This window comes from Neovison vison, chromosome 1 (assembly GCF_020171115.1).
Source record: "Neovison vison isolate M4711 chromosome 1, ASM_NN_V1, whole genome shotgun sequence".
Lineage (NCBI taxonomy): Eukaryota > Metazoa > Chordata > Mammalia > Carnivora > Mustelidae > Neogale > Neogale vison.
Genome location: NC_058091.1, coordinates 81460979 through 81485433, shown reverse-complemented (window position 1 = coordinate 81485433; position 24455 = coordinate 81460979). Strand labels below are relative to the sequence as shown.

The window sequence follows — 24455 nt, the reverse complement described above, 5'->3', positions numbered from 1 at the left end:
GAAAATAGGAAAATAATGCCTACACCTTTTCCAAAGAATTCTTTCTCCAGTTCTAATCTCAAAGACAGATTGTTCTAGGAAGTTCAAATACCTTTCCACTTACTCAAATTTCATCTGTATAGTAATTTTAAGGAAAACAATTGCTGCATTAAATGAGACAATCCTTTTAGAAATATTACACACCTTAAATGTCTAACAAAAGGCACACCTTTTTTCAAGAAAGCATCATTAACATTTAGAATGCCACTGATTAAGAATCTGTGATTATTTCATTTTTACTATAAAGTTACTCTTGATACTGCCTCCACTTACTAAAATTTTAGTTAAGATTTTTATGATAGTTTATTGCAGCTGTTAAAAAATCTTAAATACTGAAATTCGTGAATTGCAACTTTTCTTGGGGTAATATGTATCAGTTTAAACATGAAGATTATTGTTCATAAAAATATTGTTAAAAGTTCTACCCGAAGAAACCACAAACTAATTAAATACATGTATTGGTTCTTACTTTATATGATAAAGCTAATTTTTTTAAACTGAAATCAGTTAGTAGCCTGGTTTTCCCACACACACTCCTTCTCCATATACACAGTGGTATGAAGAAAAGAGAAAATGAGACAGTCAAAGGTATTAAACATGATTCTGTGAAAATGTTTAGTTACTGTACTGTTAGGAGCTAACCTTATGAAACTGTAGTATTAAAGCAACAGCAGCAATGGCACCAAAAAAGTTGTTTGACTTACGCCAGTAATATTCTTGCTCATTAAAATTCCTATATACCTATTTTAGTTCTTCAACATTATCACCATCAGTACACAATTATTTCTAAGCCTGAAGATTAATGAATCTTTAAAGGGAGCTTTCTGCCACTCACACTTTTTTTTTCTCATTTATCTTCCATATACTTTTGAAAATTACAAGCAAAAAATGTGGCACAAAGTGTTAATGACCTTTCCATACTTAAAGTAAGATAAATGACATTCTAAAAAAGTTTGGTTGTGATAAGACTATGACTAGCCAATCATAACTTCAGAATTCTTGTGTGACATCATAAGTCCACCCTAGAGCACTTTTTCTCCTACACCTACTTCAATTGTTCCCATAAGTCCGGTAACAGAGTCAGAAAACTTTCCAACTAAACACCGATAAGACTTCATACAACTTCACAATACTCCATACTGTAATCATCACAACAGCCAAGGTAAGAAAAAGAGTTCACTGATTTTGGCAATTCTTGTTTTCTATAATTTAGAATTACTGAACTTTTTCAAGAGTTAAATCATGTTTTGTAAATTTCAATTCCAGGTTAAACAATAAAATGTTTGATATGACAAAAACTTTAATTTCTAAATAAATGCATATCTCTACGGGGACTATAAGAATAAGACTTAACTTTGAAATAATAAGGGTTGCATCATCTTTAACCTTGGTTATTGGTTTGTCATTTGAATTTAACTTTTTTATTTTGCTTTTCAAAAGTGAATTTCTGCCAATTAAAATATCTTTCAATTATGTTACCATATTTGGTGGTAATGGAGATTTCATTTCTTCAAGCAAAAACAGTGGCTTCATCTCATTATCTGTAACTGTGCTGAGAAACAGAGTAGGACTGGGCTTCCAGTTACATCTATGAAATTATCAGCAGTCGTGTGATTGTACAACATGCACAGTGCTGGCATTACTATTCCAATATCTAATTATGATTCTTTACAGTAAATACTTAATAGAATTTTTTAAAATATAAGACAAACTACTCTCAAAATCCTTTTGGGGACTTTTTCCCTCTATAAACTCCACTCAACTTTTAAAAAAACACTTCTAAAAAGAATTCCAAGATTTAATAAATTCTGTTACTTATATGAAATCCAATACCATATCATAAATAACAAGCTTGGAAATTTTTAAAACACCCATCAAAAACACGTAAAATTCTTTGTAAAGTTAGAGAATACCAATTTGGCAATTTTAAAGAGATCTTATTTTGGTACAACATTCCTAAATATCTCATTTGAGTGAATTTGGTAAAAATGTTTATTCTGCCTATTAATGAATATACTGTTATCAAGTCACCACCCTCCCTGGTTTTTCATTATCCTTTCCTGCATTTAGACAGGGGTGATGAGAAAGAAGGAAATTTTTTTAAATGCCCAGAAATGATGATACAATAAATTTTATGACTTCTGTTTGAATTCCACTTACTCTTGATGTTACAATCCTCAGTTTAATATATGAAATGTGTCTTCATTCTTAAATCTCTATCAGTCAGGACATAAAGGAAACTTTCATATGTATGTCAAAATAAAATTTATCTCTGGAATTCTAAGTTCCTATGACAAATATTAACTCTATTGCTTTTTTTCAAAAAGAACTTTATAATTCCACAAGCAGCTTTCCTAAAGACATGCAAAAACATTTCTAATTTTTGCCTACCACTGAGGCACTGTAACTGCCTCTCAATATCTTTACATTCATAAAATGTTTTTCCTTTGGTATCATATAAAGGTCTCTTGGTGCAGGTGTTTGTTTACTTATTTACAAATTTTTACACAAATATCTAACAAATTACATTCTCACGCTTCAAATGGGATATTCGTGAATTCTTTTATGGTACCAGAATTTTACTACATCACATATTGCTCCAAAAAATTGAGAATTTCCAGAAAGAGCACAAATTCTGTTGTTAAAGTTATCCTGAGATAAATCACGTATACAAGCTAATAAAAATTACAGTTACAGTGACAGCTGTTCAAATTTCCAAACATAAATGCCCTACTGCCAGACATTATGTCCCAACTAGTTTATCTCTATCATAAGGTGACATTTAAGTGTTGTCTTTGTTTACAAAGACAGGGGGCTTAAAAATTAAGTGTAAAAAAAAGTATCGAATGAAATAAAAGGAAGAAATATGAAGAATGTTATGAAAAACTGGTTATTTAAAAACATGTGAAAGAGCTAAAGTACTTGCTTTACTATGGGAAGTCAGTCATTATCATTTCCTGAAACTCAAATATTAGAACTATTTTAAAAGCATTTTAGTGGACATTAAGGAAAATAATATTCCAGAAAAAAATGATTTGGTTCATATTTTTATGTATTATTTCTTAATCTAATTAATTGGAGACAGAATAGTTGTATAAACAAAATTTGTATAAAAGAAAAAAAATTTAGGGGCACCTGGGTGGCTCAGTTATTAAGCATCTGCCTTCAGCTCAGGTCATGATCCTAGAGTCCTGAGATCAAGCCCCTCATTAGGCTCCCTGCTCGGTGGGAAATCTGCTTCTCTCTCTCCCATTCCCTCTGCTTGTGTTCCCTCTCTCACTGTGTCTCTCTCTCTCTCTGTCAAATAAATAAATAAATCTTTAAAATAAATTTTAATGTAGTAAATGTGCTGTGTAAAAGATTATGTAATGTATTAGACTATGAAATATATTAACTTTTAAGTAAAAATTAAATGTAAATATTAGATTAAGTCTCTAAGTTAGACTATGTTTATTACCAATCCTAGAAATAGTCAATCAAAACTTCCTTCTTTATTTCTGAACAATCTTCTAAATGTACTGATATATGTGTGATATTGCATCTCTATTTTACATTAGGAAACAGATGCAAAAATATGAACTGCAAGATCACATAGCTAAGAAATGGTGGTGCCTTGGTTGGAGCCAAAATTTTAGAACTCTAAACCACAGGCACATCACATCCAGTGATCAGCATGGCTTAAAAATATATCATGACGCTGGCAAAGCAAAATAAACTAAAGTCCTCAAATACTGTTAAGGGTACCCTAAATGCAAAGTCAGAGGACACAAATTTCATTTAAATTCAAAACCACTGCATTTCTTTGAAAGCTAATTTACACATGGGGCATTATGTCCTTAATAACCTATATAATATTCTCCTGATCACTTTTAAAGACAGGGATATAAGAAAGTTACAGATATCCTTGTTATTAAACAATAAACAATGGAAGGCAAAACTCAAAATAACTCACAGGCTTTAAAAAAAAAAAAAACGATAGAACATACCACAATCAATGTTTCCTTTAATTTGTTTCATTCCTTAAATATTGATGCCTTTGATCTATTTAGCCCTGATGCCTAAAATCTAGGTTAATTTTTCAAAACTTTTCACAAAACGACACACTTTTGCATTTTATTCCAGTTCCAATATTAAATCCTTACCTCAATTTCATTTCTGACCTGCTCACATTCTACCATTTAAAATATTCTACCCCATTTATTTTACAGTGCTCCAACAGAGATATCTTGCTTTGTTATTTATGCTATGAAAATGATTTTCATCTAAACAGAATTAACGGTGCTGATCAGCATAGCAATAGAAGAAACCTAAAGGTTAAAAATCAAGGAAATAACCTTTCTAAATTACAATTACCTAAAACAGATAATACGCAGTCTTTTGAACATTTCTAGAAATTGTACTTCGATGTTCTTACCCTACATTAATTCTAAAGCATATATTACCAAATAAACACAGTAAAATGAAGCCTGGGCCTACAGCTCCACCCCAGTATAATCACAGTCAACTGAGGACCTCTAGTGAATTTTAAAATGTACTCCACCTTCAGGTCTTTCCAAAAAAAAAAAAACCGTTTCACTTATATTAGTGGGGGTTTAAAGAACTAGCATTCATTTTTCCTTAAAACTTTCCTTCTGCACTCCCTTCCCACACCTTTTCCCCCAAAAGAAGAATCTGAAGTCTCAACTACTAAAGGGTTAAAAAGAATACTTTAATTGTGAATAAATTAATTTTAAAATAATAAACAGATAGTGAAGACAAGTCTACAGACAAAACAGCAACAGCAATGTGACAATTTCAAAGAGAAAATCTCTCCATGCTATTGTTTAATGAATTTTCCGCAAGGCAGAGCTTTACAGCAAGGAAAACATTTCATTATGAAGTCAATTTAGGGGTTGAGAACATAGTGACTTTTATGTTTACACAATTCTTTTCATAACCGGGCAGAAGCAGCCTGAAGCTTCTTTCAAATAGCCAGTGCAGACCAACAAAGTTCTGGAATGTTGATGCCACAAAGTAACCTCAAATAGAACATCCAAGTTTTATATTAGATAATCTCAAAAGGAAAACTATTCTACCAAATTGAACTTCTGCATCCAACAGATGGATAATAAATCTATGATGAACTGCCCTGACTTGATTCAACAAGTCACAAAACATGCATATATAATCATTTCCAGGTATCTCCAGATATCTGTGAAAATGACAGTGAATAGTAAGAAAAAACAAAACCCCAAAATAATCTTAATATAGAGAGGTCCTGTACACTCAAACCTATAGAGAATTCTAATCTTCTGAACCAATTAAGTGGAAAAAGAACTCTAAAAAGTATCTGTAGGACCGCAGTGTTAGATGTGTAATACTTGAGTTTACTAGGAAAATATGCCTCCATTTACTAAAAGAAGTAAACAGCCAAAAATAAAAAAAGCAAAATTCTGAATTCCATAAAGAATCTCAGGAATTTAAGGTTTCAGAGAGAAAGTACTCGCCAAAATTGGAAGTTCAGAAAATTATGCAAAGGACTGAAAGTACGTAAATTATAGGTGAGGATTGCTGCTCACCATATACTGCACTGTTAAATTGTCTGTTTCCTAGCAAGTCATAAGGCAGACCACCACAAGTTTTCCAAAGTCCACTGAGACTGAGGTTTGTTTTGCACAAGACTGCATCCAATATTACATTAAGAAATAGGACTCACTACAAAGTGAGGGTCCTTGCAGAAGCTGATATAGTACCTTTCACCCAAAATGTTGCCTACGATGGTACTTAGTTGGAAGATTAAGAGTTCCCTGTGGTTTGTTTGTTTTGTTCCTCCATTTCAAAAAACAGAATAGCATCTTAATACTTCCCAATTTCACTTTTTTTGAGCAAATGAGGAAAAGTGGATAACAAAAGACTTTATAAATCCTACAAAGAATAGTATTCTTCCCATTCCTCCAAAAATGAAAATAATCATAGATCCCACAGTATACAAAATACTGTGTGGGTACTTTTCTGCCTCTTACATGTAACTCAAGAGACAGGAATATGGCATTTCTACAACCAGATCCCTATCAAAGGATCTTTTATATTTTTCAATATTCTGATTCTATAGCCTGGGTGATGAATTAAATTTTCAAGTGTCCTTACTGCTCCTGTCCCATACAACTAATCTATATAATTTCCTTTAAAGGGAGAGGTAGGGGGCGCCTGGGTGGCTCAGTGGATTAAGCAGCTGCCTTCAGCTCATGTCATGATCTCAGGGTCCTAGGATTGAGCCCGCATTGGGCTCTCTGTTCGGCGGGGAGCTGCTTCCCCCCTCTCTCTGCCTGACTCTCTGCCAACTTGTGATCTCTCTCTCTGTCAAATAAATAAATAAAATCTTTTAAAAAAAATAAATAAATAAAAGGGGAGGTAGGACTAATTTCCATCTCCATTATTGCTGGTGCCAGGTACAAGTTCTCCCAATATAATCCATTTACGATTATCCTATAAGAATGCTCTATTATCATCAGATAAAATGAGTATCAAGTGAAATTACTTTTGAGGATTTTCATCAAATATTACCCTATTTACAGCTTGCCTCTAAAGAATGGAGGAACTCATCTTTAAATGTATTCATCATACCTTCATCAGTAGAGAGTTCATCTCCCTAGGGCATACCTCCTCATATTTCACCAAATACCCACCTGTACAAAGCTTCCTTCAGGTTAATGTTAATACTAACAATTTATCTAAGCTGTAATCCTCTAAACTTCATTTCTCTCTTCTGTGACAGAGACTTGAGAAGAATACTGGAGATTATAATCTGTGTTTAACTACCAAATTCTGTTATTCTAACTGGTTAATCTGTTAGTCCCAGCACTACTTTTGATCATTAACAATTTCCTAAAACTATTAAATTAAATCATAAGAATCCCTCATTCAGCTTCACTCAAATAGTTGTACTATTTGTTACTCAAATAGTACCAACTATGCACTGCATACCAGAATACAAAATAAACATGCAGAGTTTCTTATACTCATGATCTACAAGTCTACCTGGGGACATGTGAATCAAAATTAGAGCACAGCCAGATAGCTCTCCTGATATAGGTAACACTAAAGCCCTAATGAAAACCAGAGGAGATAACCAATTCTACCTTAATGAGTAATGGAAAGTTTCATTAGGAAGTGATATCTAAACTGGGCCTTAAGGATCAACTGAAGTTTGCCTGGCAAAGAATCAAAGGTAGAGTGGGGGCGGGGGGGTGGGGGAGTAGAGGGTAGACATTCCAGGCTCAGCCAGAACAACATGTGCAAAAGACAGAATCAAAAAAGGCAATGAAGTATTTATGGAAAGGTGACATGTTTCATGTGACTGAAGTCCCACTCATCAAAGTGTTGGGGTAGGGAATGACTCTTGCATATATGCTTCATGATGAACAACTAGCCAGCTTCCTCCTTTTCCAAGTTTTTTCTCGAAGTAATTTTTAAAATCAGAGCTTAGAGACCATTTAAGACATGAAACTTCATAAAATTGTAAGTTCTAATAGGAATGACCAATGCTAGTTCTTATTGCTTTCTTAACTATTCTGTTATACATTCTCACATGAACTAGTCAAATACATAGAAGAATGAATAATGGGGATCTTCCCCACATTTAACCAATAGCAGAAAAAAACTTAAAGCATGCATTTTCTTAAATGAGAAAATAAAAAAGGCTTTATTCTACAGTATTTTATCTGAGGAATTCAAACAAAAGTAATTAAATTAAATTTAAAAACACACTTAAGATACCATCTACCAAGTAGTAGGGGTGTTAACAGCCCTTGTGTTGGACAATGAAGAATATATGTTACAGATATATATATGTTAGGGAAACACAGGTTTTACCAACTCTTTAAGAGAATGAAGTTTGATGTTAAGTTAGCTGTTTGGATCTCCTCACTATAGACCAATAATAGAAGGAGGTCAGAGTCTCCAGCCAAATGAAAGCGCAATCTAGTATATAATTCAAAGCTAATAGAGCCAAACTGAGGTACTGAAACTACAGAATCTAACAACAATTTACCATATGCTTTCTTTGTAAACCTAAATTCCTAGTTCTCACTGATCATGCCTGAAATACATCTTCCCTCTCCCATTCTTTCAGTTCTCCTCTCTGCTCTCTCCAGCACCAGCCTCTCTCAATAGAGCTGACCGCTTTATCTAGGCTTTCGTGGAATGTGGAGAGATTAGGGAAAGAATGAAATCTGGATACTGGGATAGGTGGTAATATCTTGATCAACAATGATATATCAACAAATGTTAACAGCAGTTAAATTACAGGCTTTTTTAAAAAAATTCCACTCTAATTTCTATTTCAAAATTTATAAAGAAATATCATAACTGACAACAAAATATCCCCATCTTAGTAACGATTATCTGTAGATGCTTAATTTACAGATAATTTATAACCTCTAATTTTTCTATAATAAAGAACTGTTTTATTTTTGTTTCACTTATTACTTACCACAACTAATTAATTAGACAGAATACCTTATGGAAACTCTGAAAGAAAGCAAGTGAAAACCACCATTCTTGAGTACAGGTCATTTCTAAACAAGGACTGTCTGTGGTACACAGTAAGATAATGATAATTTTTTTAAAGATTTATTTATTTTAGGAAGAGGGAGAAAAAGAGCATGTGTGCATGCATGCAGAGGGGAGGAACAGAGGAAAAGAGAAACTTAAGCAGACTCCATGCTGAGCGTGGAGTGTGATGGGAGTGCTGGATCTCATGACCCTGAGGATCACGACCTGAGCCAAAACCAAGAGCCGGATGCTGAACCACCTATGCCACTGAGGTGCCCCGAGATGATAATTTTATTACTAGGCTTTCTGAGCCTGAGAGTCTTCAGTACTTAATATCCAATCTTGTTAAAATGTTACTCAAAATAGCATATTCTACAAAGCTACAAATTCATAAAAAGGGATGACAAACATGTGAATCTATAGTTCTGCTATAATACTTCCCATTTAACTTTTATTTTGGACTAAAATCAACATCTGCAAAGTAATTCCTTACATGCATTTGTTTTTAAGAGATTTTCTCTGATGTTATTAATACACTAATATTCACAACAGTTATGCTCACAGAGAAATAGTCTTTATGAAACTATATGTGAAAACTTTCACTCAAGGAAATTGTCTGAAATGAGTTGCACCCTAAACCAAACTATACTTCTAGTCATTTTGAGAGAAGGAAGCAAAGACTTAAGTTCTTACTTAAGTCCAAAGTCTTTACTCCAAATATAAGACAAAAAAGACATCATGGTGACCCTCACCAAAAAAGACTATATATTTGATGTCATAAACACAAATATTGAGGAAGATGAATTAATATGAAATTGTGTCTTTACCTGTTCAGAGAATAAGTTACACACATGATCCTAATCCATTCGCTATTTTTACATTCCAGGCTACCCAAAAGAAGAAGAGTGACGGAGCTCCTATTTGGCTGCCAGCCTTTTACCTTTCTCTTCACCATTTAAAACCCGAGACTTCCTGCTTTCCTGGGGTCATGGAGAAAGTCCAATACCTCACTCGCTCTGCTATAAGAAGAGCTTCAACCATTGAAATGCCTCAACAAGCACGCCAAAATCTTCAGAACCTATTTATAAATTTCTGTCTCATTTTAATATGTCTCTTGTTGATCTGCATCATTGTGATGCTTCTCTGAAGTTCTGCTGCAATCTCCAATGATGCAACTTGTTACCATCAGCTTAAAATCTGTCATCCCATGAAGAAGGGGAAAAAGTACTACATAACAGACCACTTCCTAAGTAGAAGAATTTCTTTTGAAAAGGTCAAGATTCAGGACAAAACAAATTTTTAGCAAATGTATTCACCCGTGGGATCGTGTAAACATGAAAAGAGCTTTTATTTTCAAAAATTCAAAATGACTGTAAGTGTGCATAATGTAACTGTTGAATTCAGAAACTTAAAGAGCTTGTAAGTTTCTATCCCACATCTTCTCTGAGGATGAAGTAGGTTTAGTTTTGAAATTGCACTACTAACCAGTTCATTTCACTTATAAAGCATTAGCGTCACTCTTGGGGGTAAATATAATTTATATTGTACTGTAAAAGCCTCCGTGATGTTTATTAAATATTTTTCAGGTCTTCACCAAGTACCAAAATAGTCATTCAAATGAAGAGTCATCATTTGAAATAGTCTACTGATTTCTCACATCTGTTATCTTATTATCTTCAGAACTCTTTGTAGTAACTTGCATAACCTACATTATAAAATAGAAATTGTATTATTCTTTCTCTGTACTACACTAACATTTTTTAAAGTTTATAAGAACCAAGTAGGAAAAGTAGAGCCATACTCTAACATAAATAAAATTTCTCTTAACCAACTTTTTCAAAGAATTACAGAATTCTAGTATATGAAGACAAACCATAAATCCGTTCTCTGTAGTACATTATTATCAGCAGACAAGAACTATTGGTTACCTTAACAGATGACAGTATGATTAGCCATAATTACTAATACACTAATAAAAGAGAGTCTAACCTAACTTCAGGCACTGTAGTTGATCATCTAAGTATGTAACTTAATCACACTATGTCTCTGAAATTATGAAATCTTAAGACTATAGGATGATTTTATAGATTGTCTTCTATTCTTAAGCTCAGCCTCAATATAGGCAAGAAGAAGAATTTTAAAAAAGAATAAAAGGAAAATACATTATTTCAAGCATTAAAAGAAATAAAATTTTGGGTTCCCCAAAATTAATTCTTTGATCATGTTTTGACATGACCTTTTTGTCCTATAGTTCATAACTGAATAGAACTATTTTCCTTAACCTGTCAACCAAATGGTCAATACCTACTTGGTAGGCCATTCTACCATGCTAAATTATAAACCCAGCAATATTAATCTACAATTTTTTTTTTTTTTTTTGCTGGATACACGTTCAATTTCCTCTCTGATCACTTAAAAATACCCTCCAACTCATAACAGAAGTAAAACTTGGTACTGGAAAATACATTCATTAATTTGTTAATTTAACTTGATTCAGTTTAGAATTAGGCCTAAAGTAGTTTATACCTATACTGCATAATCTAGTAATTTTAACTTCAAGACATATTACAAATATAGCAATACTAAAAGAGTAGAGAACACATAATTTACTGTATGATTTGCTAAAATGTGGTTACTAAACGAATTTGAGAAGTCAGTACTGACCTTGATTTATAATACAAGTGCAACTAACAGGTTAGTCAAGAAGACACTGTTATAAATTTTTTCTTGGAACCTAACAAGTACTAGAGATGGGGGGGCAGTTTTGATTCACTGATTTTTGAGGAACAGACGAAAAAGGATCTCATACTGACGGGGAGATATCAGCAAAGCCTCTTCTATGGGCTGGAGATCCCTACTATCAACTAGGCGGCTTATAAATAATAAGCAATACATTCACATCACTGGTATAATTACTTGTAAAAAAATAACCAAGTTCTATAATTAGCTGCACTAATGTTAATATGTGAAAACCTGAAATGCTAAATTCTGTTCCTTTCATTGTATTGTTCATTATTACAATATCAACATCAAACTAGAAAATGTGAAGTTATGGAGTATTTCCCTAAGTAAAATAGAAATAAGTTTTTTGTTTTTCTTTCTGACTTTAAGAGAAATTAAAAACCTTTTTCTTGAGGATTAAAGTATATTGTAACTCAGATTATAAAGTAGAACAAAAAAGACCTATTCTTTAAATGGAAATTATTTATTCTGTTTATCATTATATGTAAAGAGTAAGATATAATAAAACAATGTATTTAAAATTTTTAAATACCAAATGTTCTTTCTATTATAGAATAAAGTTTAACCTTAACTTACAGGATACTACAAATGAACTAATTTCTAAATGTTTAACGTTGCCCTTTATATAGTAGTTGTTTCAAAATATTTATTTAATGCAAATCACGTATATCAAAAAGAACCTTCTTGAACTCAGTGAAATTGCTTTTTAATACAACTCATGATTGATATGGCCATAAAACAATCAATATAAGCAGTTTTGGTTTTGTAGATTTTTTTCAGTGAGTGACTTTTCTCAAAGTAAAATCAAGATTTCCTCATATAGACACAAGAGGGCAGACCTACATAAAATAATGAATTTTCTACTCTTTAGATTTTATTTCTCCTCAATAATTATTTTTTAATCTTCTGGCAAAGTGAGAAACCAGTAAGTTTTTTTTTTTTAATTTGCTCTTCTGATGTATAAAATTACAAGCCAATACTATTAGAAAAGTTGAAAGATTAAAAAAGTCAAACATATTACTAATTTATTAAAGCATATATACAAAATGCTTTTTAACTACAAAGTTAAAGTGTCATACTGTCACATCCTATCTAGAGTGTCATAGGGTTCACAGCTTTCAGTGCACAGTTAGATCTTAAACAGTAAAAAAAAAAAAGGACAAAAATAAGAAAAAACAGGAAAACTATTTCTTTTCAGAGTATGCAACAGAATACATAAAACACTCTCATGTTAAAAATAAAACTTTTTCATTTTTTAATGTTAAACAAAAACCAAGTCATTTAAGTCATTTTATCAAATTTTTATTTACATTCTGGATTTATGTAAAGTTTTCAGCAAAATATGCTGAAATCACTAGGTGTCAGTATTTTGGCTGACCAAGTCTCATCATGATTTAAGTGGGGTACAAAATTTTATCTTCCTCTCTTTAAAAAATGATTGCAGAACTTAGAAACATCCTAGGGAATGTAAGAGAAAAGAAGATAACCAACTTCCTCAAAAAACAGACCATTTCTTCACTTCTGCCTGAAAAGATGCACCGTGAGCTTAAAAGAATCCAATGGATACTGCTGTGTGTAGAGGTATACACCTTCCATGCCCTTCCCCCATTCTCCCATCCTCCAGAAAAGAAATAAAAGAAGGAAATGGTAAGGGATACATTCTTTCCAAAGAGAAGGGAAGACTTTGGTGGTCTTTCTCTTCTGCTGTAGGGTCAGAGAGGTTTTGGGGAAGGTGGGAGAGGGGTGACACAGAACAAAGAAAAGACCCAAAGAAGTTTGCACATGGAGGTCTATATTCTAACCACCTAAAGGCATAGATGCCTCTCTTCATTTACAAAGGAAAATGTTTCAGAGTACTACTCTACTGCATTCTAGCTGAGTTAGTAGGAAATCATGGGAATCGGCATAAGCATGTGACTGTGAAGCTGACTCAATGATTATTCCTAAGAGACAAGCTTCCACATTACAATATTAACCTTTGGAGGGAGAAAAGAAACTGTGCAAATCAAATGAGATAAACACTCTTGAGAGCTACTAGGTTCTGTATAAATCTATGGTGGTGTTAGATTATGACTCTGCCAAATTCCTTTCCTTGGTTGTAAAGAGAGAGGTTTCTTTCATGGTGAGAGTTTAGGAGTTGTGCCTGAAAATCATACACGTTCTCACAATTTATCAGATGGTCTGATCCTTACTATGGCTCTTTCCTTTATGTAAAAATTAGACAAAAAGGAAGTCAATTCTTTAAAAGGTCTTTTAAGAAACAACTAACATAAGAACTTTTATAATAAAGACAGCACTTGGAGGATCCAAGGAGAAGGTATTTAAGAACTGTTTTCTGTAATAGTCCAAGAAGGGAATGAGAAGAGAAGTGATCATTTTTTTTTTTTAAGATTTTATTTATTTATTTTTCAGAGAGAGAGGGAGAGAGAGAGCGAGCACAGGCAGACAGAGAGGCAGGCAGAGGCAGAGGGAGAAGCAGGCTCCCTGACGAGTAAGGAGCCCGATGTGGGACTCGATCCCAGGACGCTGGGATCATGACCTGAGCCGAAGGCAGCTGCTTAACCAACTGAGCCACCCAGGCGTCCCGAGAAGTGATCATTTAAACATGGCAACTGAACTGTCTTCAGTTTTCTTTACCTGCTTTCATCTCTATACTACAACACTTAGGAGCACAACGAAGAGACCCTTCCAAATCCAAATACAGTTCATCAAAAAGCAGGACATGCCAGGCTGTGTGCAAATGTTGTCCTCTAGTAGCCTTCTTCCTCTACCATGTATTAGGCAGAAGATTTAAATGTAAGTTTGGCTCTACAGTGCACCTCCAAGCTTCTTATCCTCTTTGCATAGCTTCAAGGTTGGGAAAAACTCCAAAGCAGAGGGTTTTCCAAGTAGAGTAAAAGAAGTAAATTAGTACTCACTCCCCTAAATTCATCCAATCTGCTCAGTTATCTTTCTATCACACCTTCAGGTTGGAATATTATTACTCAGCACCCCATGGACAACTACAATTCTGTGCAAAAATACCAGCTGGAGAAATAACTGCCTGATCCCTGTTCTCATATAATCACAGAGCATTTGAGAACTAAAATACTATAGCATTTTAAAAATTGGGTTTCTGGAGAGCCCAGGTGGCTCAGTCGTTTAGGCATCTGCCTTTGGCTCAGGGCATGATACCAGAGTCCTGGGATCGAGTCCTACATTGGGATGCCTACTCAGCAGGGAGTCTGCTTCTCCCTTCCATTCTCCCTCTATGCTCTCTCTCAAATAAATAAATAAAATCTTTTTTTAAAAAAAGATTTTTTTTAAATTATAAAAATTAGGTTTCCTATCTTTCAATCACTTGAACTGATAAATCACAAATCTGGTTAAATTACTCTTCTCTGATTTGTATTTCAAACATCATAATAATGCTTCCTTTTGGTTATGTGGTTTTTATATATAATCAAGATTGTTCAGTACTGTGCCCAAAACAAGAATACAGAAGGTACATGGGATGTGTTCAGGATTCACCTGTAAATGTTTTGGAACTCAGATTTGCAAGGTTTCTAGATAAGTGATCTCCTTACCCTTTCATAGGCTATATTCCTTTAATCTTTACTATTTTTTATTAGTAGCAGTAATGAACAGTAATTTTAAATGTTTTCTCTAAGGGAAATTTTATAATTTCTGATAGAATTAATTAGTTTCAGAAAATTCTTGTAATAAAAACGGATGATAAGATTTATAAGAAAAGTTCTACAGGTAATTGCTTTCCCAGGTAAAATGAGCTGTGGAAATTACTCTGGAAAAAAAAATCTCCACATCAAGAAATGTACATATTTACATGTTACTTTAGGGGATACATGCCATTTTTATTTATATGTAATATTTTATAAAATGCTTTCCTCAAACTGATTAATGAATTTTTTTTAAAAGATTTTATTTATTTGAGAAAGGAAGAGTACACACAAACAAGGGTAGTGGCAGGCAGAGGGAGAGGGAGAGGGAGAAGCAGGCTCCCCACTGAGCAGGGATCCCAATGTGGGGCTTGATCCCAAGACCCCGAGAGATCATGACCTGAGGCAAAGGCAGATGCTCAACTGACTAAGCCACCCAGGTGCCCCCTGATTAATAAATCCTGATACCCAACTTAATCTTTTTTTTTTTTTTTGCTTATAAACCTAAATATGTATCAAGCACCACCAAAACTTTAAAAATGGCTTTAGTTCCACCTTCTCATTTCACAGATGAAGAAATGAGAAGACATGCAGCTAGCCAATAGACCCATGAAAAGGTTCCCAACATCACTATCAGGGAAATACAGATCAAAACCACAATAAGCTATCACCTCACACCTGTTAGAATAGTCATGATCAAAAAGACAAGAGATTACAAGTATTAGCAAGGATGTGGAGAAAAGACAAACCTGTGCACTCTTTGTGGGAATGTAAATTGGTGCAGCCACTATGGAAAACAGTATGAAGGGTTCCTCAAAAAATTAAAAATAGTGCTACCATATGATCTAGCAATTCCCCTTCTGGGTACTTAACCGAAAGAAACGAAAACACTAACCCAAAAGGATATATGCACTCCTATGTTCTTCGGAGCACTATTTACGATAGGACATGAAAGCAAGCTAAGTGCCCACTGATGAATGAATGAACAAAGAAAATGTGGTATATATACAATGGATTATTATTCAGTTGTAACAAAATGAAATTTTGCCATTTGTGACAACATGAATATACCTTGAGGGCATTTTGATAAGTGAAAGAAATCAAAGAAAAATACTGTATCATCACATTTATATGTAGAATCTTAAAAAAAAAGAAAGAAAGAAAGAAAAAAAATCACAGAGAACTAATGGGTGTTCACCAGAACCAGGGTGGGGTGGACAAAATGGGTGAAGGAAGTCAAAAGATAAAAAACTTCAAGTCATAAGGACGTACTTACTGTACACCATGATAATTCTAGTTAATAATACACTACCATATATTTGAAAGTTGCTAAGAGATAATTTTACAAGTTATCACGAGGAAAAAAAAATTGAAACCATATATGCTGATGGACATTAACCAGACCAGACTTAAGACTCATTGTGGTGATCACTTCACAAAACATACATATATCAAGTCATTATGTTGTAGATCTGAAACTAATGCAACGTTACATGTCAATTATTCAGATTAAAAAAAAAATAGAAGAACAGAAAAAGAAACTGAGGCTCAGATGGAAAAATCATCCAGGTTCTGAATCTGATAGAGACAAAATCCAAGACTTCATACTCCCAAGTTTATGTTCTACTATACCAAGCCAGTTCCTTTGTCTCTTTCACATTTAAATTGAAAATGTGTTGCTTTGTTCATTTTTATGCTCACTTAACAAATGAGAAGGAAAGTAAAGACCAAGTTAGGTACAAGATTTTAAGTTTTTCATTTTAATCAGCCTCAAATATTTTTAAACTTTTGTTTATCAAAACAGTACTTTGGGAGTTTATACCATTTATGCTTAGTAAGTTGAAAAAGGAAAAGCAAAACAATCTGCACCAATGGACAGACAGTATTCTATGCTTACTGCAAGTGTGCTACTTACTATACTCATAACAACCACTGGAGGGAAGCACACACTAGATTTTGAGCCTTACCTGCACTGGTGTTTCATTTTCTTGTCGAAATTCTTCAATTTGCTGCTGTTGCCAAGGAGCTAAACTGTAAGAGTCCTCTGTAGTTCTACTTTCCAAAGGGTTTGTCCGCAACTGCTCCGTAAGCCACATCTGTGTCCTCACAGAAGGCTGAATGGGAACTCCACCTACTGCCTGTTGACCTAGCATTAAATATTTCGGAGGTTCAAAGGCCTCTGCACTTGTCATAATGGGCTTGCTTTCAGGTAAGGCACTGTATGTCATGTCTAAGGTTGGTCTCCTAAGAGTGGAGGAAGAAGCTCTAAAGTCCTCTTTGCTACAGCTCTCGAATTTATATTTGCAGTCCAGAGTTGATGATCGTTTTTTATTTATTTCCTTGTCCTCTAGCTTAAGCATCTCCATACTATCATGTAAGCAGCTAGGCCCAATTGTTCTTAGTTGAGACGATAAAACCTTGGCTCTCCCTGTCTTTTCCAAACCACTCCTTGACTCATCAGCATGTACAATGCTACCCTGGCCGCAGTTATCCGGGGCAGTGAGTTTGGATAAAGATGACCATTTCCGTAGAGGCCGGAAGTCCTTCATGTCTAGTGAAGAGTCCTGCTCTCCCCTACTATGGTTTCCCAATGTTTGCATGAGGCTTGGACTCCATTTTGAGCCATCTTTCGTCAATGATTCCCTATGTTTGGAAACTGAAGCACTAGAGTTAGACGGCATGACATGGGCAGTAGGAAGAGTAACCAATGATCGACTAGGCTTAAAAGATAATGTGCCACTTGAAGTTGAATGATCTGGAAAGAAAAAAGAATGTCAAATTAGTTATAATTTATGGGAAAAAAATTTGCTAAATGTGAAATGCCAAAACAAATATCTAAATATGGTTTCCCAGCACAAGTTTTTCAGAGACACTTTATCAAAATGCAGTTATTATTATGTTTATCTGAAACAAACCAAACATTTTCAAATGTTATTTTCTAAAAATGAATATATAATGAAATATATGTCCACTTACCATCTACTTACAGATGACAAACGACTAAAAAACAGGTTTATAGTCGCCCTATTTAACATAATTATTGCTACTTTTTCAAAAGAAAAAAAATCCATCTCCCCACTGGGAAGTCTTATTCATCATCTAGCACTGAAGCCTCAGAAATAACTCTTCTAGAAAATGGTTATTTTTCACAGTCTTTCCTAAACTGTGGAAACCTATGCCATATTCAAACATTATAGCATCTCCCCAAACTCTATAATTCAAATCAGAAATATGGGTAAAGAAGATCCTGCAATAATGGAATATAATCAGAAAGCACTCTAGTAATATACTTGCAGACACAGAGTAGTTTCTCCATTCCCAGTATGCCTTAAATGGCACCTTCAATGGTATGTTTCCCAAGCTATAACTCCTGGAGTCTACTAAGATTGCTACCTTTCTCTGCATATTCACCAAACCCCTAAGTTGTAAGCCTTCACTTCCAAAATGACAACACAGCTATTGCCTTAGGTCAAGTCTTTACATATTATTCTTCTACACACAGTAACAGTTTTAGTAGGCTCCATGGAAACCCAAACCACAGAAAAGACCTCTCTCTTCTATGAACTCACCATTAAGTGACAAATTATCATCAAATGTGTTAAATTAAAATTAAAGATTATAAATTTTTATCAGAGGACACTTTAAAGGGGGATAATAATTGAAATTGTGAGGGGAGAAGAGGTGAGTGGTGAAAGGCAATTTTCAAAGTTATTCTATATTTTTCCATACTGTTTGGTTCATACTAGAGTACGTTTAATACTACTTGTGAGCTTTGATGTTGTCCTAAAGAAATAAAATAATGTGAAAAGAAATGATGAAAAGGCCATAAGAAAACTCGGATGAGAAAGAGCCAGATAGACTAACAATGAAACTCCAGCACAGAATTTATTCACCTGGAAATGAAGGAAAAAAATATTACAGATGGAAGAACACAAGAAAAGTACTATAGCCAACACTTACTTATCATGCTCAAGCTTCTCATCAGCTTGTGCAGAATCTTTTTATACTCAGGGTAATTCCCACATTATAAATCTAATCTCCCAAAATTAATTTTAGACCTCAGATTCCCAACATACTCTGCAACTATGTACGGTGTAGACATTCAGAAAATACCTGCACAAGATCTCAGTTTGGAAGTGAGTCACATAAGAAAATGGCTCTGTAGGGAGCTACTATTTCTGGCTGGTACAAACAACAGCAGAGGCATTAGCCTTCCACAATGACAGTACCAGCAGCAGTCAATCAAGGTCTGGCCCAGAGTGGCAGCAACTGGGCAGCACTGGTACTTGGTGGGGCTGGAGAAGTGATGGTTCTCAATGGTGAACTGGGGGAAACTACCTGTAAGTTTTTAAGCCTGGTTCTCCAACCTTCCACCCCACCCCTCATTCTATGAGGTACTAAACACCTTTAAATAAATTCCTCATTAAGCTTCTGCAGATTAAGAACACAAACTGAACCAAGGATGAAGCCAGAAGAATGCAACTCCCAAAGAAAAAAACAAATTATTCCATTTATCTGCTGTACATAGTATCAAGAAAAGTTGCTCAAAGGAGGAAGTTAACATTTATAAAAGTTAAGTATATTGCTCAAGATCATATAACAAGTAAAGTCAGATATTGCAAAAGCCCATACTTAGCACAACTGGCTGTGCCCTAGGGTGGCTGGGGCAGGACTTTAGTCCTGCTCTACACACCCAATCTCCATCAGCCCCAATACACAATCTAAAGAGAGAAAAATCTCGTGTTGACTATGAAAACTTTGCTTCAAAAACATATGCTTGATTCTCTCGCCTCCTTTCCAACCAGTCTACCACAGCTGAGGTCAGACCATATAGAAATTCAAGAAATGACAGTGCTTTGCATTATGTCATTCACATATGCATGTGAACAAGATGCCATGAAAATCTGAACCTGAACCACAGGATTCAAAGCCTAGTATACTAGATACTGTATCACAGTGAACAGACTAAATTTTCTAAACAGAAAAAATTTCCTCAAGGTAATTCTTAATAAAAGGTAAAGACGAAACAGAATTAATTAAGTCTTCAAATGTCCCATTAAGGAAAGAGCCTGGCCTTCATTCATCAAGAACTGTGATACCGAAAGTCTCCAAAGGAGTGAGTAACATGATCAAAACCATACTTAAAATGATTATTCTAATAACAGTGTTGAGGATAGATTAAAGCAAAATGATTGGCAACAGGAAGATTAACAGATTATTATGAAAATCAATAGAAAAAAATTAGGGAATATGCTACTGAAGGTCAGTTCTAAATAGAAACAGGACACATGTCCCTAAAAGTGTATGAAATATCTGTATTAATATATTATAGTTCTATATCTATTTACCAACTACGTTAAGTGTGTGTGTGTATATTTATCTGTACATGTCTGTGTTACTATTGCTAAAGGAGTATTTGTATTAAAATCATTAAAGATCTTTAACTTAAAAAAAAAATTGGTGCAGCTGGGTGGCTCAGTGGTTAAGCTTCTGCCATCAGCTCTCAGGGTCCTGTCATCGAGCCCCACATCGGGCTCTCTGCTCAGCGGGGAGCCTGCTTTCCCCTCTCTCTCTGCCTACTTGTGATCTCTCTCTCTCTGTCAAATAAATAAATAAAATCTTAAAAAAAATAAAAATTTGAAATTTTTAGTTTTTTATATTTAAAAAACTTGATGAGTAAAGATAAAGTGTAAAGGTTAAATATAACAGTTTTAAAATTAGTCTTTTTAGATTCAAATCCTGGTTCTACCACTTAGTGCCATGTGTTCAAACAATTTATTTAACCTTCTTGCCTCACAGTCCCCTCGTCCATAAAGCAGACAGCACAAGAGTGAAGATTAAATGAAGAAACACACATAAAGGACTCATAAGAATTTCTAGTACAGAGAAAAATTTTAGTTATCATTACACCATTAAAAAAGCTAATAAATAAATGTTACTCTGTCATGTAACAGACAAAAGATTTTGTATCCATAGGATACAAAGAACTCCAATAAATTAAAAAACGAAACAAAACCTAACTACCAAATTTAAAAATGAGCAAAGGAAATCAGAAAACAAATCAAGAGAAATGCAAAAAAAAAAATTTTTTTTAATTTTAAAAAAAGAAATTAAAAAAAAAAATGTTCAGAGCATGTGGGTGGCTCAGTCAGTGAAGTGTCTGCCTTCAGCTCAGGTCATGATCCTGGGGTCTAGAGCCCAGAGTCAAGCTCCCTGCTCAGTGGGAAACCTGGTCTCCATCTCCCTCTGCCCTTCCTTCCTGCTCATGCTCATGCTCACTCTCTCACAAATAAATAAATAAAATCTTAAAAAAAAAAAAAAAAAAAAAGATGTTCAAATTCATTAATAGTTAAAGTGTGTTTCCTATCCTATTCATAAGTTATTAAAGGCTACAATATCCCACAATGATGAGAAATTAAATTGTTATAGCCTTTGAGAGAAGAAAGGCAATTTGTTTGTATATATCAATATTTAAAATATGTAAGCACATAAGCAAATATATGTAAATACATTTACATTCATGAGCAGAGAAACGATCTGGAAGAATACACCTGGAACATAATAAACAAAGGTACATGTTTCCTCATCATGGAAAAGAGGAGAAAAGGAGAAAGGTATTTTCATATTTAACCTTTATACAGTGTCCTAATTTCCTTTCAAGGAGCATAATCTTACCATTTGGTCAAACTATTGCAAAGATGTTTTGTTTTGTGACCTCAAAGAGTTTAAAATATCTCAAATAACACTGTTACTTAAGTATGAATAATGTATCAGGTGACTGTCTCACTTTCCATGTTATAGCTGAAACCTCTGAGACCACAGATCACCAGTTTTAGCTGCTACTTATATATGATAAATGTGCTACTTTTCTGTCTACCTTTGCTATCTATTTCCCAACTGCATGGAAAATCAATAATTGGTGATAAAAACCAATTCCACAGGATACTAGCATTTCCTCCTGCAAATATGAAAAGAATTGACATATGCTATTCAAAGAACATAATATTTTGAGAACAGAATTGCCTAAAAGTCACTTTTCTGAATTTCTCAAACGTTAACATACAAAAACAATTACTTGGGATCTGGAGCCCTACTCTGAGAGATCCTGATTCAGTTAAAGTAGAGAGGGGACCAGGAAATATCACTGCTGAGTAAGTGATTCTCTGTTCTATTCACTGTAACATCATTCTGTCTAGGTCTGATTCCAGTTCTGAAGCTTTCAAGCTTAAATATCCCAAGTTCAACCAACACCAGTATCTGAGTTCTAATGTACAAACTGGTTTACTGTGACTTTCAGAATTCAGTATAGAGCAATCTAAGGAATAAAGCCTAGTCTATTCACACAATAAGCACATACATACACATACACATACAACATGAAATAAGGAAGAAAAATTAAATATTTGATAGCATGGGTATCTAGAAAAAGGACCATTATATCTCAGAGATGAGTCCAGAAAATATTAACACCTTAAGAATGTTATTTTTGCCTTAATGAAACAAAGGCAATTAGAGATAGATGTAATGCAACTCCTAATGTGCTTCATTATCCTATCTAATTGTAGCCACAAATCCCAAATGCAAGTTATTACAATGGCATCTGGCCCACATCTAAGTTACCACAGTGAAATCTGAAACCAGCAAAGGGTAGTGCTTTTAAAAACCAGAGGATAGGGTCTATAGCACTCACAGAGAACACCGTACAGCTAATGGTTTCAAAGATTTTGGATTGCAAAGGAAAAATATAAGAGGAGGACTTTGCTGTAACCTGATAATACAACTGAATATTTAAGATATTATGTTTTGAATTCTGACAAAATCTCAACCTTTTGTTTCACTGTCATGTTATTGTTATCTGGCAACAGATGAATACACTGATTCTATCTTTTCTTGTATTACAGTCTCTCTCTCTGTTCTACCCTTCCTAAATAAAAGCAAATAAATTTTAAAAAGACCACACCCTTCAGACCTATATTACAATAATAAATCACAAGTTTTACACTAAAAAATTAATCAGGAAGCTATATAACCCCACATCAAAATATTTTGATTTAAAATGTACCTACTGGGGTGCCTGGGTGGCTTAGTGGGTTAAAGCCTCTGCCTCTGCCTTCACCTTGGGTCATGATCTCAGGGTCCTGGGATCGAGCCCCGCATTGGACTCTTTGCTCAGTGGGGGAGACTGCTTCCTCTTCTCTCTCTCTCTGCCTGCCTCTCTGCCTACTTGTGATCTCTGTCTGTCAAATAAATAAGTGAAATCTTTAAAAAAAAAAAAAAGTACCTACTTAGGGGTGCCTGGATGGCTCAGTGGTTAAGCATCCAATTCTTGAATTCAGCTCAGGTCACTATCTCAGGGTCATGAGATCAGACCCAACACTGGGCTCCATGCTAGGCGTGAAGCCTGCTTAAGATTCTCTCTCTCTTTCTTTGTGGCCCCCAAGTCACACGCCTGTTCCCAAGCTCTCTCAAATCAAATCAAATCAAATGTAATCACTTAATATAGTTGTCAATATAAATTATAATAAACACTACATTTTTTTAATATATTGGTGAGTCCTCCTTTTTTTTTTTAAGATTTTATTTATTATTTATTTGACAGACAGAGATCACAAGTAGGCAGAGAGGCAGGCAGAGAGAGAGGAGGAAGCAGGCTCCCCGCTAAGCAGAGAGCCCGACGTGGGGCTCGATCCCAGGACCCTGAGATCATGACCTGAGCCGAAGGCAGAGGCTTTAACCCACTGAGCCACCCAGGCGCCCCAAACATTACATTTTTAAACAAAAATTTTAACTCTAATCCAGAGACAAATGCAATTAACTAAATGCAATTAACTAAATTAACTAAATGCAATTAAATCTAAAAAAACAAAGGATGGATTTAGGACAAGATGGCGGGGTACTAGGAAGAGGCGTCTTTTCAGCTGGTACCCCAAAGTGAGCTGATTACCTACCAAAGAAATCTGATCACCCATGAAATCAGCCTGAGATCAGAATTATACACGTCTGGATCTCTACAGGGGCAGAAGACGCCAGTGAGCAGGTAAAGCGGAATGGGAACGGCGGACTGATATCGGAAGATAAACAAAAGGGGGAGGGAGCCACCAGAGGCGACCGGTGCGAAAGTAATACCCCGATACGAGCGAGAGCGCCCTGCGTCTGGGGACCAGCATTAACTTGGAGACTGGTTGAAAGTACTCCAAAAGAGCAAAGGATCGCGGGGGCAAATTGTGGGAATCGGGGAGGCTAGGGACAGGGGCTTAAGTCCCCGGTCCCAGACGGCCTCCCCGGCGCGGAGGCAGAGAGAGTGCGGCGGAGAAACCGGCTCCTGGTCCCTAAGCCGCCAGCGCGCCCCAGAGCGCGGGGTTCCGGCTCCTGTGAGGGGATGGGAGCCGCGCCGGTCTGCAGAACGCGCACTAGCCCTACCACAAAGCTTGAGATGCGCGCGCACGGGCTCCAGCTCTCCTGGGTTTCTAAGGCCCGGGGGCGCTT

The 24455-nt window shown here is 35.0% G+C and overlaps 2 protein-coding genes across 3 annotated transcripts in view; one reads left to right on the top strand and one right to left on the bottom strand.

Annotated features, from left to right (window-relative positions):
- Nucleotides 1-24455, bottom strand: part of CEP85L (centrosomal protein 85 like) — a 189622-nt gene that overhangs the window by 108662 nt on the left and 56505 nt on the right. For both annotated transcript variants that reach the window (XM_044249937.1, XM_044249926.1), the window contains exon 3: nucleotides 16937-17724. In XM_044249937.1, coding sequence (XP_044105872.1) covers nucleotides 16937-17724 — 788 coding nt within the window. The remainder of the gene's footprint in view (nucleotides 1-16936; nucleotides 17725-24455) is intronic.
- PLN (phospholamban) lies at nucleotides 1119-11898 on the top strand. The gene is made up of 2 exons (XM_044249950.1): nucleotides 1119-1201; nucleotides 9458-11898. Exon 2 carries the CDS (start codon nucleotides 9560-9562, stop codon nucleotides 9716-9718), a length of 159 nt encoding a protein of 52 aa, XP_044105885.1. The 5' UTR covers nucleotides 1119-1201; nucleotides 9458-9559; the 3' UTR covers nucleotides 9719-11898.